Raw genomic sequence first — 13,883 nt, forward strand, 5'->3', positions numbered from 1 at the left:
TTTACTCCTAATTCTTTTCCACATGTCACCCTCCAAGTCCCCACACTCACCATTAGATGGTAGCTTAAGCTCTTGGAGGTATGGGACACTGTGCGCTACCTCCTTACCCTTCAATGCCCGGTAGAGAGCACTAAATATATCAGTAGAAAGAAAGGGAGGGGAAGGAGGGAGGGAAAGATGCAGAGAGAAATTGCCCTATTAGGAAGGTATTGATTAGCATGAAGTGGGCGTATGGGGTGGCCGGCGGGCAGGGGGTGGCGGCTGCGGGGGAGTGGAGGTAATTGGATGAGCTGGAGTTGGAAAAACGGAGGTAGAAGGTTAAGAGGAAGAAAAAGGAGATGGAGATGATAGACCAATTGCAAAACCTAGTTTCAAATTCACTTGCATTTTCTCTGATTACTGCTGAGAGTTTTGCAGTCTGGTGTTTCAATTTGTATTGAACTCGTTAGGGCCAACTTTTCAAATTATTTCACTGCTAAATAATTAATCTACCCCTGGGCTCCTTAGTAAACTGATCAGCAGCTGTATTACTACCGGACAAAATAGTTCTGTTATGTGTCTTGTCACTTGCCAACTCAGGTGTAATTTTCTTCATTGAGAAATCATACCGTTGCATCTGAATCACATACTTCCTTTTTAATGCAGGAGTAGGTTGCAATAATGTAAAGGCATTTCTAGTGTCTTACCTAGGCCCCTCAAACATGTCTATTTGTAAGATTTATAGATTCTGTACCAAGATTTATTTTTCTTAAGAGTTTGGAAGACCTGGTAGGTCATCCTAATCCCTTTCTCTCACCAAAATCCAAGGATAACTGGCAGAATGTCACATAGAGGAGATAGAAACTTAAAAGCTACTAGAATTCTGTGATTTAGAGATGAATAAACTTAGGTTACATTTTAACCAGTAGCCTTTCCTTATGTAGATACCATTCCTGGCACCATTCATCCTGACAAGGGGTTAATTAGCACATGCTTGAGGATGCACTATTAAATCTTACGGCACTTTGACTTCCTGTGACTTGGCAATTTTTATCTAAAAAGGTTTACGAAGCAGGAAGGTTGAGTTATGCTATAGATCTACAAAACTTAAGTACCCATTCTCCTGGGGTAGTTTTGCTTATTTATTGGGAGACTTAGCTTTTGGTTTACAAAAATAAAACTAATACACTAAAATATAAATAAGTAAATGTATCAAGGTAAAAGGAAAACCAAGGTAGAAGAGTAAAATGAGACCACTGGAAATTGAGTATATAAAAATAGAGACCAATAAGTTGTACATAATTGCTAAATAATGACCACAAATTTAGCTCTGAGTTTCCCAGCAGCCCAAGTAAAAAAGGAAACCCAGATAGTTACACAATTATTCATAAAATATAAAAAGAAATGGTTTCAAAGAAAAAAAATGTTATCTCTTAATCATACAATCTTTTCTTATACTGAGTAAAAATTTTACTTTTGCTAACATTATTACCAAAGTGACTTGAACCCAGGCTTGGTTTCAAATGCAAAATACAATAAAATTATCTATGTTTGTGACATTTTTGAGATGTCACAATATCAGTTGTAATGATGGAAGTTATTTCTTGGCCATCTATATATTTTACTTGTTTATCATCCATCTCTCTCTGTTAGAATATAAATACAGTGCAGAGATTTTTGCCTACTTTGCACCCTGTTGTTTAAGCAGAATAGTACCCAGCACTGTGAGGCACACAGTGAATATTTATTAAATAAATGAAGAAAAAATCAGGTTGTGTAGGACAGGCTGACAGGAGAGATGTCTGAGTCATACCACCCTAATTAAGGGTGTATAACCAGTAACTGGATCCTACGCTATCAACCTGATTACGATTTGTTTACTGAGATATTTTACAATGGAAAGACAACATTCTGAATATGGGGTATGAACTTACCTTTCCTTTCTTGAAGCTATCTAGAAAGGGACAAAATCCTCAAACACTCAGATCTAAGATGAATTAAACAGCCCTAAACTGTTTTAGGGTGCAATCTCACTTTACCCAGGATGCCTTGGATTTAGAATCACAGCTCTCATTGCTGCAGCAGGAACTGAGTTCTGAGTATCATACGATGAGTTGTAAACCTAAACCTTCATTATCTCTGGGTGCAGATAAGTGATGTTGACAGTTGTTTGTTATGCACAAAAGAAAATATTTCATTAGCAGGAAGAACACAAAAAGAAATAAATGAATATGTCTGTATTCTTGATCAATATTGTAGCTATAAACAAAAATGTATTAGAAATGAAATAAAGGAAAAAATGAGCTTCAATATCTTACATCAGAATAATAGTGTTAAACTCCAGTGGCCATAGGAGTTAAGATTTTCTTACCCTGTTCTTTTGTTCTTAAACCTTCTTTTCAGGGGTTTGTTCTTTCATTATCTCAGAATTCTACATCTTTTCCTGCCAGATTATAAAGCCATTTGACCTTGAAAAGTCTTTTCATTCATCCATCCATCCTTTCATTCATTCCTCAACTATCATTAATTGAACAACTATGTGACAGTAATTATTTTATGTGTGGAGATACAATGATAAACAATACACAATCCTTGAGTTCCACCAAATTAGAGTGACAGCGTATGCACCAATGAAACAAAAATTTAATTTCTGAGGAGGCAATTATCCCTAGAATTAATGACCAACTGATTCAGGTAAAAAAGATTCAAGCAAGTGGTTATGATGACATGGGCTGTGGGCCTTGTAGAAAATAGAGGAAATATAGTCTCAGCCCTTTCAATAGGTTATAATCTATAGAAGACAATACAGTGAAAGTTACCACAGGAAATATACCAAATGTAAATGATGGTTAATCTTCAAGATAACTATTATAAAGGCAATTTCCTAGTTTATGTGTTCCTCTGACTAAAGAATATAGTTATACCAAACCAAAATGTTATTGCTAGCATTTATAGTAAAGGATTTGTAACAGAAGGTTAAGAAATGTATTCATTGCAAATACAGAAACTTACAAATACACTTTTAAAATTTTATAAATTTTCTATCACAAATGAACCTTTGTATGGTATTTCAATATATTTTTACCATTCAAAATTAGCGGGAGTTTTTAATTTGGAGGAAAGTTTATTTTATTTTTTTTCCAGTTTTATTGAATATGTTGACATACAGACTGTATAAATTTAAGGTGTACAGTATAATGATTTGAGTTACATACATCATATGATGACCACAAGAAGTTTATTGAACATCCATCATCTCATATAGATACAAATAAAAGAAAAAGAAAAAATATCTTTTCCTTGTGATGAGAACTCAGGATTTACTCTCTTAATAACTTTCATATATAACATACAGCAGTGTTAATTATATTAATAATGTTGTACATTACATCCCTAGTACTTATTTATCTTATATTTGGAAGTTTGTACCTTTTGACCACCTTTATCCAATGCCCTGTGCCCCTCCTCTGGCAATAACAAATCTGATCTTTTTTTTTTTTTTTTTTTTTTTTAACGCGGGCCTCTCACTGTTGTGGCCTCTCCCGTTGCGGAGCACAGACTCCGGATGCGCAGGCTTAGCGGCCATGGCTCACGGGCCCAGCCGCTCCGCGGCATGTGGGATCTTCCCGGACCAGGGCACGAACCTGTGTCCCCTGCATCAGACTCTCAAACACTGCGTCACCAGGGAAGCCCAAATCTGATCTTTTTTTTCTATGAGTTTGTTTGTTTTGAAGTATAACTAACACTATGTTAGTTCCTTTTGCACAATGTAGTGTGATTTGATATTTCTATAACATTTCAAAATGATCACCACAATAATTCTAGTTACCATCTGTCACCATACAAAGATATTACATTATTATTGACTATATTTCCCACACTGTACATTTCACCCCATGGCTCATTTTGAAGTTTGTACTTCTTAATTTCCCTCACCTATTTCACTCATCCTACACTCCCATCCCCTCTGGCAACCACCTGTTTGTTCACTATAGCTATGAGTCTCTTTCTGTTTTGTTGTTTGTTCATTTGTTTTGTTTTTTAGATTTCATTGTACATATAAGTGAAATCATATAGTATTTGTCTTTGTCTGACTCATTTCATTTAGCATAATGTCCTCTAGGTCTATCTAGGTCTAATCCATTTGTTGTCAGAAATGACAAGGTTTCATTCTTTTTATGGCTGAGTAATATTCCATTGTGTATATATATATATATATATATATATATATATATATATACCCCATCTTCTTTATTCAGTTCAACTATTGATGTCCACTTAGGTGCTTCCATATCTTGGTTATTGTAAATAATGCTACAATGAGCATAGGGGTGCATATATCTTTTCTAATTAGAGTTTTTGTTTTCTTTGGAAAAATACCCTGGAGTGGAATTGCTGGATATATGGTAGTTCTATTTTTAATTTTTTGGAGGAAACTCCATACTATTTTCTATAGTGGCTGCACCAATTTATGTCCCCACTAACATTATACAAGCGTTCCCATTTCTTCACATCCTCATCGACATTTATTATTTCTTGTCTTTTTGATAATAGCCATTCTGACAGGTGTGAGGAGATAACTCATTGTGGTCAAAGTGAGTGTGGTTTTTTTTTTTTGTTTTTTTTTTGCAGTACACGAGCCTCTCGCTGTTGTGGCCTCTCCCGCTGCGGAGCACAGGCTCCGGACGCGCAGACTCAGCAGCCATGGCTCACGGGCCCAGCCACTCCGCAGCACGTGGGATCCTCCCGGACCGGGGCACGAACCCGTGTCCCCTGCATCAGCAGGCGGACCCCCAACCACTGCGCCACCAGGGAAGCCCAAAGTGAGTGTTTTGAAATGGTATATTTCTTAACACTGCAGACTGTAGAGTCAGAGTGCCTGGATTTGTGCTTTAGCTCACCACTTAAGCAAATTGCTTAATCTACTTGAGCATGAGTTTTCTTATTTTTCATTTGAGCTTGTAAAGTAGGTATAATAACTTTAAGGATCAAATGAGATAACCCATGTGTATTAAGCTTCCTATTGATGCTGTAACAAATTATTACAAACTTAGTAGCTAAAAATTATGCAAATTTATTATCTTAGAGTTCTGGAAGTCAGAGAAGTGGATTTCAGTGACTAAAATGAAGGTGTTAGTAGGGCTGCATTCCACATGGAGAATCTATTCACTTGACTTTCCCAGCTTCTAAAAGCCACCTGCATTCCTTGGCTCCTGGCCCCCTTCTCCGTCTTGAAAGCTAGCAGTGTAGCATTATCTCTCTCGTCTCTCATCTCTGCTTCCATCCTTCCATTTTTTTCTCCCTTATTCTATTGCTTCTCTCTTATAAGGACCCTGTGGATTACATTGGGCCCATCCAGATATTCCAAGATAATATTGCCATCTCAAGATCCTTAACTTAATCACATCTGTAAAGTCTCATTTGCCATGTAAAGGAGTATATTCACATATTCACAGCTTCCAGGTATTTTGGGGGGAGGGTGGGAGCTTGTCATTATTCTGCCTACCAACCCACATAAAGTGTTTTTTTTAAATTAGCTAATATTATTATTTCCATGTACATTCCCATTGACCACCAAGCTTCTCTAAAGTTTATAAAAATTAGTTAACTGACCATTTTACATTATGCAGAAACTGAAACAAAACTAGGTTTTAATCAACTCAGCCTCTGATTCTTTTCCCAGACTATTGTAGTTTGTCATCCTTTGACTTTCTGCTGAGATCAGTGGACCATTAACTTATATCAGCTGTAGTTGTCAACAAGTGAAGAGCTAATTGACTATTTCATTATGGCCCCAAAGAAATTACATGTGATTTTAATACTCCACTGTGCTTGTACGGCTATTTCCTAATGAACTCTGAGTTTATTTAGTTTAGGCAGTTGTGAAGCTTTAAAAGCATATAAACGGATGTTACGACATAAAGGTATTTTATATGTCTTCTGACAGAACTTCTCAGGTGATTTAAAACCGTTCAACAACGAAATGAGAGCTTACTTCCAGGATAGACAGGTGTTGCAGTCAACGAGAGGCATATTTTGAGAAAACTACTTCACAGAAAGCCTGTTCAAGGAAGTTCAAGCTCAAAAGAATAGTTTACATCTCATGCCTTTTTTCCCCCCTGCCAGTCACAACTATCACTTTCTTCAAGATACAGCTTAAAACTGGTCATCCCCAAAAGCTTTTCCCTCCTACTGCCCTTCCTCAGGACCTAATATTTTGCTATCTATTTCTTCACATTTTGAATATATTATATCACACACACACACACACACACGATTTGTTTTCTCTTATTTTTTTGTCTGTTAATCTCAAATGTAAAATGCTATCCTGTATCTCCCATAGAGTAACTAGCAGCGTGTTGTACAGTTAATAAATGCTTGCAAGTGGCAGAATGAGTTCTTTGCTTTGATTAAAGAGGACTTCAGCACTGAAATGAGCCCCTATGTTTGTGTGTAGGTTTTAATGGTTCATTTTCTTGTCTGACTTCCCCTGGTTATGAATGTGGTGGCAGCACCAACAGTGTAGGGAGGATTTTATTGGAGAACATTTAGAGGATTAGAAAAATCTCTAGAGCTTTGGAAGCACCACATTTTGTGTTCAGAATTCTATTTCATTCTGTCTCAAGACCAGAATAAGCAAAGAAGAAAGATGGCAAGATCCACAGGGCTCCATATGTGAAGCCAGCCCCCGCCCCTCCGAAGTAAGTGGGAGGAAGGAAGGAACATGATCACTAGAGAATTTCTCATTCAGCTGTATTAATTCTCCTCAGGCTGCAACTTTGCATACAAGCTTTTAACCCTGCAAAATGTATTATTAAATACATGATGTATTTAATTAGTTTTAAGTTATCCTCTTTCTTGGGTTTTACTAAAATAAAAAACAAAAAAAATACCCCAGGATAATTTGTCTATTCAGAACAAAATAATTCAAACAGGATTCAATAGGATGCTGTATAGCTGGTGCCCTTTATGCCTTTTTTCTTATAGTGAGCCAGGGAAAAATATACTTTTTTTGGTGTGGAAATTGCCCACTAGTATAAAGGGTGAATAAGATACCATATAGATACCATATAGTAGATACCATATAGTACCCCAGAAAGTGATTTATCAAACACATACTAGGGTATCATGAAGACCAAACATTTTTTCCCTCAGTCTTTTATTAACATCATTAGACTAGGCTTTTTGAAAATGCAGAGAGACTCTGAAGTCAGAATATACCAGATCTGGAAGTGACTGTCACTGTCCCATCCCTCCACCTCAATCCAATTCACACTTTTATGATTGGCTTCCTTTTTGACCCATGCTTGTTAATTATATCCAGCTGTAGGCAAATTGCTCTTCCAAATTGACAACACTGAGCTCTCAAGCTGCTCACATTTTTTTTTTTCCCTTCCCTGGATAAAACCTTTGGATCATGCATTATCTTGACTAGTGTTTTCTCCACTAATCTTCAGTTATGGATATTTTAAAGGGTTCAAGGGACTCACAAAGTAACTCTGGGTTTGCGTACAGTGTGTTTTTTTCCACTTGATCCAAAATTTCCTAAGAGCATACAGAGAGGAGGATTTCCTTAGAGACATAAGCACATAGCCATCACAATTCCATTTGTTTCTGCATGCTCTGATGTCAAGATCTCAGTAGTAACTGGCCAGGTTCCAGCACTACTCATGGGATCAATGGGCTTTGCCCTACAGTCTCCAACGCTCATCCAGAACAATAGCTTTCAAAGGCATAACACTTTTTTTTTTTTTTTTTCTGGTAGTCCCTGTTCTGTTCAAGGGCTTTATTGTCAGAAATTCTCTGTCCCCTTCCTTCCTGGAGGACTCTACTGACAACATACATACCCATGCAAGGCTATGACTGTGAGGAAGTGCTTTTAGTTTTTTGTTTGTTTGTTTTTGTTTTTTCTGCTTTCAGAGAGAAAATAGAATCTCATTTCCATCCACTAGCCTAAGAAGCTCTATCTGATGAATTTGCATTGAGAATTTTGACAACTAATTCAAATGAACGTTTTTAGAGATGAGAATTAGGTACATAAATATTGGGGGAATGGGGGGAAAATGAAATTCAGAATCAGAATATGCAGTTCAGAGTGACAGCTTTGCTATTGACCAGCGTCAAATTTTGGCCAAGTATTTTAATGACTCTAAACTTGAGGTTCCTTATCAGTTAAGTGAAAATTAATAATGCTACCTGCCCTGCCTACTTCGCAGGGTTGGAGCGAGGATAGATTGAGATCATGTGGGTGAAAAGGCATTACAAACTGAAAAGCATAATATAAGCAATCAGTTGTTATTAACAAACTGAGAATATTATCTAATTGCTTATAAATACATGCTGTGGGTACACTCATGGTCTCTCAGTGGGTAAATAAAACCTTGGTTTTGCTGGGTACATGTTTGTACATAATCCTTCAGTGGAACAAGAAAAGAACCTTTACTCAGCAATTAATATCATCCAGGCCCTTTCATATCTATACCTATAACTAAATTTACATCTTTACAAAAATACATATTAAAATATACTATATTTCATTTAGTCCTCTGAAAAATCTGATTGATAAGCCTCAGTTTCATATGAAAGAAATTGAGACACAGAGATGTTAAATGCTGCTTAAAGCAGTGCTTCCCAAATTATTTCCCTGGAACCCTAATCCTGAGAAATACTTCTCTTTTAAAGAGTTCTATTGTCCAAAACTTTGAGAAACAATGTATTCCTTTCCTCTCTCCAACAGATTCACTTTGCAAAATACCATACTGGTAACCATTGAAAAGTTCTGCAGTAAAGAAGCCAGCTGTAGTAAAGGAACCTGTTTAACTTTGCTCAATCTAGAGTTAAAGCTAATTTGATCTGAAGACCCTATTTTCCAATTTTACTTGCTAAATTTTGATAGAACTGGGATTGTACAGAAAACATTTTGTCAAATGTAGATCTAAATTTTTGACTGGAGTTATTTCTTGGTAAATCTGCAATCAATCAGACTACAAAAAAAAAAATCAGACTACAAACCTATCTTCTTTAAAAAGATATACTATAACCACATACCAAAAACAGTAGGAAAATAGGGAAGGGCAGTTATAAAATGTTACTATTGTACATTTACTTCTAATTATATCAATATTATGGTTTATCGGGATTTTTTTTCAGCCTTTTTCTTTTCTTATTTGTAATCATAGTATATGTTGACTTCATCTTCCAATTATTTAAATGTAGTAAAACATGCATAACGTAAAAATTACGACTTTAACCATTTTTAAGTATACAGCTCCATGGCATTATGTACTTTTACATTGTTGTGCAACCATCACCACCATCCATCTCCAGAACATTTTCATCTTCCCAAACTGAAGATGTATCTGTATTGTCTTCTCTTTTTTTTTTCCCAACATTTTATCAGAAACATCTTCCCACTTTGCAACTTACTCTTTTTTTAATACCTTCATTTCTAGTGGCTGTGAGATATTCAATCCAGATAATGCTCATGAATCTGCCTATGGTTGGACTTTTGTATTATTTCCAGTTTTCCCTTTTGTAAGTGATAAATATCTTTGTGTCTGTAACACTTCTCATATTTTAGATTATTTCCTTAGAATAGCTAGTAGATTAAAGAATACAAACATTTTAGTGATTTTTTTGAACACATGTTGACAATTTTTTTGTTATATCAAATTTACTCTTCTATTGTTTAATTGATACATTCATCCATTCTTTCAAATTAACAAAGACCTAGTAAATTCCTAATATTTGCCGAGTACTATGTGAAAGACACATATATTCTCTACTCAAATGATTTCAATATACCGTGGCCAGCATTAGGTATTGTGGCCAGCATTAGTGACAACTAAGGACAAAAGTACTGATTTACTTGTCCAAAAGTTTTGTGGCATTGCTTTGATTTTTAGTGAGAAGACATCCTTGCTAGTTTGCTGACTCCATTTGAGGATTTCCTTGTCCCTCTTTGTTTCCCCTCCCCCACTTCTTACTCATATATGTGCTGTTGGACAAATTACTTAATCTCTAACTTTGTTTCCTCATTTGTCAAATGAGAGTAATAACTGTACTGATGTCATAGGATTGTTGTCTTAACTCAAGGGGACTTTGTATATCTTAATGTCTCAACGAGACATTATGTATTTTAAACCAGTGCCTAGCACATTGTAAGCGCTCTAAACATTACTTGTTATTGTTATTACTTCCTGAATGGAGAAAATGAGATTAATCTTCTGTCAGTTGACCCAAGGGATGGGCAAGCTAGAACTGTGCGCACTTTGCCCTGGCACTGTATGTCAATTTTTAAACAAGCTTTCTGTGTGTTTAAACAAACAAACCTACCAAGTCATGAACTTTCTGTCAGGAATAGAACAGATTAATTAGTTTATGGATGGGGGAGGAGGGGTGTTTGTTTTTCCTGAGACATATTATTGCTAAGTTTTACAAAGTTCTGCTAAGTCCTTTAAAAGGAAAATATATGTCCTTCAGTTTTTTGTTACCTAGGATTTAGGAATATTCTTCAATCAAAGAAATAGGAACAGTGATGTGCTAACAGTTATAGGTTAATGACTTAAAAAATAATCTACATTGCACCCTAAGGAAGAATGAACTTATTGCTGAATTGAATTGACAAGTGCTGAGCTAGTCAGTGTGCCAATGAGCCAGCTATAAGACTGCCAGTTACGTTTAATCAAGCATCTATTCTTATCAAATTTTTAAAGAAGTATTTTCCTTGCTGATTGGTATATATATATATGTGTATACACATATATATATGTGTGTGTATATATATATAATGAGTTCTACCATCAACCTGGTCTTTAATAGCGTATACTTAATCTGAATAAAGGGATATGTGTCCTGGGAAATTGTGTGAATATTATATTAAATTGAATGTCACATTGTCCATGATTTACAAAAGCTAAAGGTGTCTGAGTAACTGACAGATGTCAATCAAGAGATTCCATTGTTCTAGGAATTGTATATATGACACCAACATTCTGAATAAATGTTGTTTATTCTACTGTGACCACATCTATTTTATTCGCTATTTTACAAAAATGAATAAAGTATGCACTATACAGTCTTCACAGAAGCAAGTATTATAAATGTGGCATATGGTGAAACCACTTCAAGCTTCTGAAGAATCAGCAAACTGTAAAATACTTTACTGTCATAATATAGCATTATTTTCCAACGGATGAAATCATTTGTTGCTGTTTTCATTGTCCGTGTAAAGTTCTTTTGTTAAATACTTATGTCTTAAATATCTCTTAGATACTAAAATCAAAACAAAAAGCCTTTCCTACTCCAGCATACCCTCGTGAAAGGCAAGGATAATAAGCCCTGATGCAGTTGTTAGGTTCTTCCGGAGGGAAGTAGAAAGAGGCCGGAAGGTTTCAGAACTATAAGCAAAGTCAGTGAAGCAGAGAGTAAATCCAAATATTCGGCAAATGACAAACCAAAAAGGAGACATGCCAACTGTTCACACTGGGAAGTTACCGAACATTTATTTTGGTTCAAGTTTTATTTTTATATGAAGAAGGAACAATAAGTTTTCTACGGGGGTGGGGTGTCTCATTCCTTATTACACGAATAGGGAACAGAGAGTTTGCGATGCAGGTGGGTGTTTCCTCCGGGAGCTTCTACACTCCCCCTTCTTCCTACCGGCCACCGATACGGTAGGACCTCCGCCTTGGGGACAGAACCCCGGGGCGCCTCTGCTTGGGCGGCGGGGTTTCTCCGCGTTCATCCTCTGGGGTCCGGCCACACTGCTTACCCAACTCTCGCTTTTCAAACTGCGATTTCTGAAACAGGGCAGACAACGGCGCAGGTCCCCTTTCGCGCCCGCTGCCCCCGAGCGGCGGCGGGCGGCTGGGCCAGGGCGGCGAACAAAGGCGGCGCGGAGCGCGGAGCGCGGGGCGCGCGGCCGGGGTTGGCGCGCGTCTCTCCGACAGGAGGCGGCGGCGGCGGCAGCGGCGCCGCACCCGAGCCTGCATTCCTCAGAAGCGCCCGGAGCCCGCGGGGCGACGTCACCCCCGGCTCCGCCTCCATCCCTCCCAGAGCAAAGTAACTCTTGACTAACAGGAGAGCCTCTGCCGAGCATGGAGAGCTGCTGCCGCGGCCGGCCGGCGACTCGGGCAACGCTGGCGCCCCAGAGGTAGTTTGGCGACCGCGGAGCAGGAAAAAGTGCGGGCGGGAGGCTGTCCACTCCCCGCCCTCACCCCGCCGGGCCCGGCCGACCCCTCAGCTGTGGATTTCGCTGCGATACCCCCAGGCAGCTCTTTGCAAAGCGGCTTGAAACTTCTCCCAAAGTCGACATGGATACAGTGGCGGCGGCGCTGCCTGCTTTTGTGGCGCTCTTGCTCCTCTCCCCTTGGCCTCTCCTGGGGTCGGCCCAAGGCCAGTTCTCCGCAGGTGAGTGGCCGAGGAGGCGTCCGGAGCTCCGACGAATGCCCCCGACCCGGGGCTCGCCAGGGGTGGAGCCGGCTCCTCTCTAGGGCCGGGGGGGCAAGGCGGGGAAGCTTTCGCGACCCGGGGTGGGCAGAGGGAGAGATGTCCCCAGACCCCGTGCCGGCTGGGACGCGGGGCACGGGGCTGGGCGCCACGGGGGCAGGTAAGTTTCCTCGTCGCGACCCATTGTTCCCGGCGGAGGATCGCTCCAGGCGCAGGCGGGCAGGGCTGTGCGGGAGTGCGCGAGACAGTGCTTTTCTTGGGAAACTGGGAGCCTCGGCGTCCGGCGCCGGCTGCACCGCGCCGGGGAAGAGAGAAGGAAAAAGTAGTTACGACTCTGGGGACTGCTACTCTCTAGCTCGTAGTGCGGGCTTGTTGCTCTCCGCCGCTAGAGCGTTCCAAAAAAAAATTCCCAGGGAAGCCATTGTCAGAAAGGTGGAGACTTAAAGGGAGTGACCTCGGCGCGCTTTGCCAGGTGCTTTTTGTCCCGGGAATAACCTCTCCTGACTATTGTCTAACTACTTCCCCGTCCCTCCCCCAGTCCTTGTCGCCTTCTCCAGCGTGGGGCTGCTCCTGGGTTCGCCCTGTGGGTTAGAGCGCTGCGCGGAGTAGGTTCCGTGTGTGTGTTGGCGGAGCCTGTAAGATGTTTTGAAACATGATTCTAAGGATCCACGCCGAGCAGTCCTGGGCAGCGAGGTCTAGGCGCCGGGTCCGGGAAGCCTGACCCGCGGTGGGGGAGCCCGCTCATCCGGCAGAGCCACCGCGAAGCTGGCCCAGCTCCTCCCGGAGCCGGCCTGCGTGATGGGGGCTACAAACGACTGCCGCCCGCCCAGAGAACCCAAGAGGAGGCATCCGGTGTGGTCTCGCCAGTTAGCCCTTTGGGTCCTAGTAAAGCCGCTTAGAGATCCGTGAGACCCCATTTCTCCCAGTGCCGTCCTCCGTTCCCTTCCAGTTCTGTGACCCTTCCTGGCGGTTGCTTCTTTCGTTCTCTCCTCTGGGGGCTGTGAAGTTTCACCAGGTGGACGCTGGGGAGCAGGCTCCCCGGCGATTGTCAGCCTCCCGCCAGTCCAGACAACTTTTCTGGCCAGCCCACCCAGCTCAGCTTGGCTGGCGAGCGCATCTGCTTCCTTGGTTCGCGCGGTGCAGATGGAGACGCAGAGGTGGCCGAGGGCTGCTGGACAAAACGGGGGAAGCGACAGCCGCGCTCCTGGCTGAGGCCACAGGACGCGGAGAACGGACGAACTTTGCACTGTCAGTTTCTCTCGTTGTTGTGGCTGCCTGGTTTCCTGGAAGTAAACTCAAATCGTTATTTTCCGGAGTAATGTTTATTTCCTTTCCGTTCTCTTTCCTCCCTTTAGAACTCTGTAAAAGGAGGTAGATAACAAATTCAGATGGCAGCATGTGCTGTGCACTCAGGCAGGTTATGAAATGCAGCGTGTACAGGAAAAGTTATGTAT

The 13,883-nt window shown here is 40.4% G+C and overlaps 1 protein-coding gene across 4 annotated transcripts in view; it reads left to right on the plus strand.

Moving 5' to 3' along the window:
• The first annotated feature begins 11,977 nt into the window (after window positions 1-11,977).
• The window catches only part of PTPRK (protein tyrosine phosphatase receptor type K), a 576,017-nt gene continuing 574,111 nt past the window's right edge, over window positions 11,978-13,883 (plus strand). Inside the window, exon 1 of one of the 4 annotated variants that reach the window (XM_032651570.1) lies at window positions 11,978-12,390. In XM_032651570.1, coding sequence (XP_032507461.1) covers window positions 12,294-12,390 — 97 coding nt within the window. In that variant the 5' untranslated portion in view covers window positions 11,978-12,293. The remainder of the gene's footprint in view (window positions 12,391-13,883) is intronic. The other 3 variants (XM_032651569.1, XM_032651571.1, XM_032651573.1) reach the window with 3 other exon arrangements.

The sequence above is a fragment of the Phocoena sinus genome, chromosome 12 (genome assembly GCF_008692025.1).
Source record: "Phocoena sinus isolate mPhoSin1 chromosome 12, mPhoSin1.pri, whole genome shotgun sequence".
In the NCBI taxonomy this organism is placed as follows: domain Eukaryota; kingdom Metazoa; phylum Chordata; class Mammalia; order Artiodactyla; family Phocoenidae; genus Phocoena; species Phocoena sinus.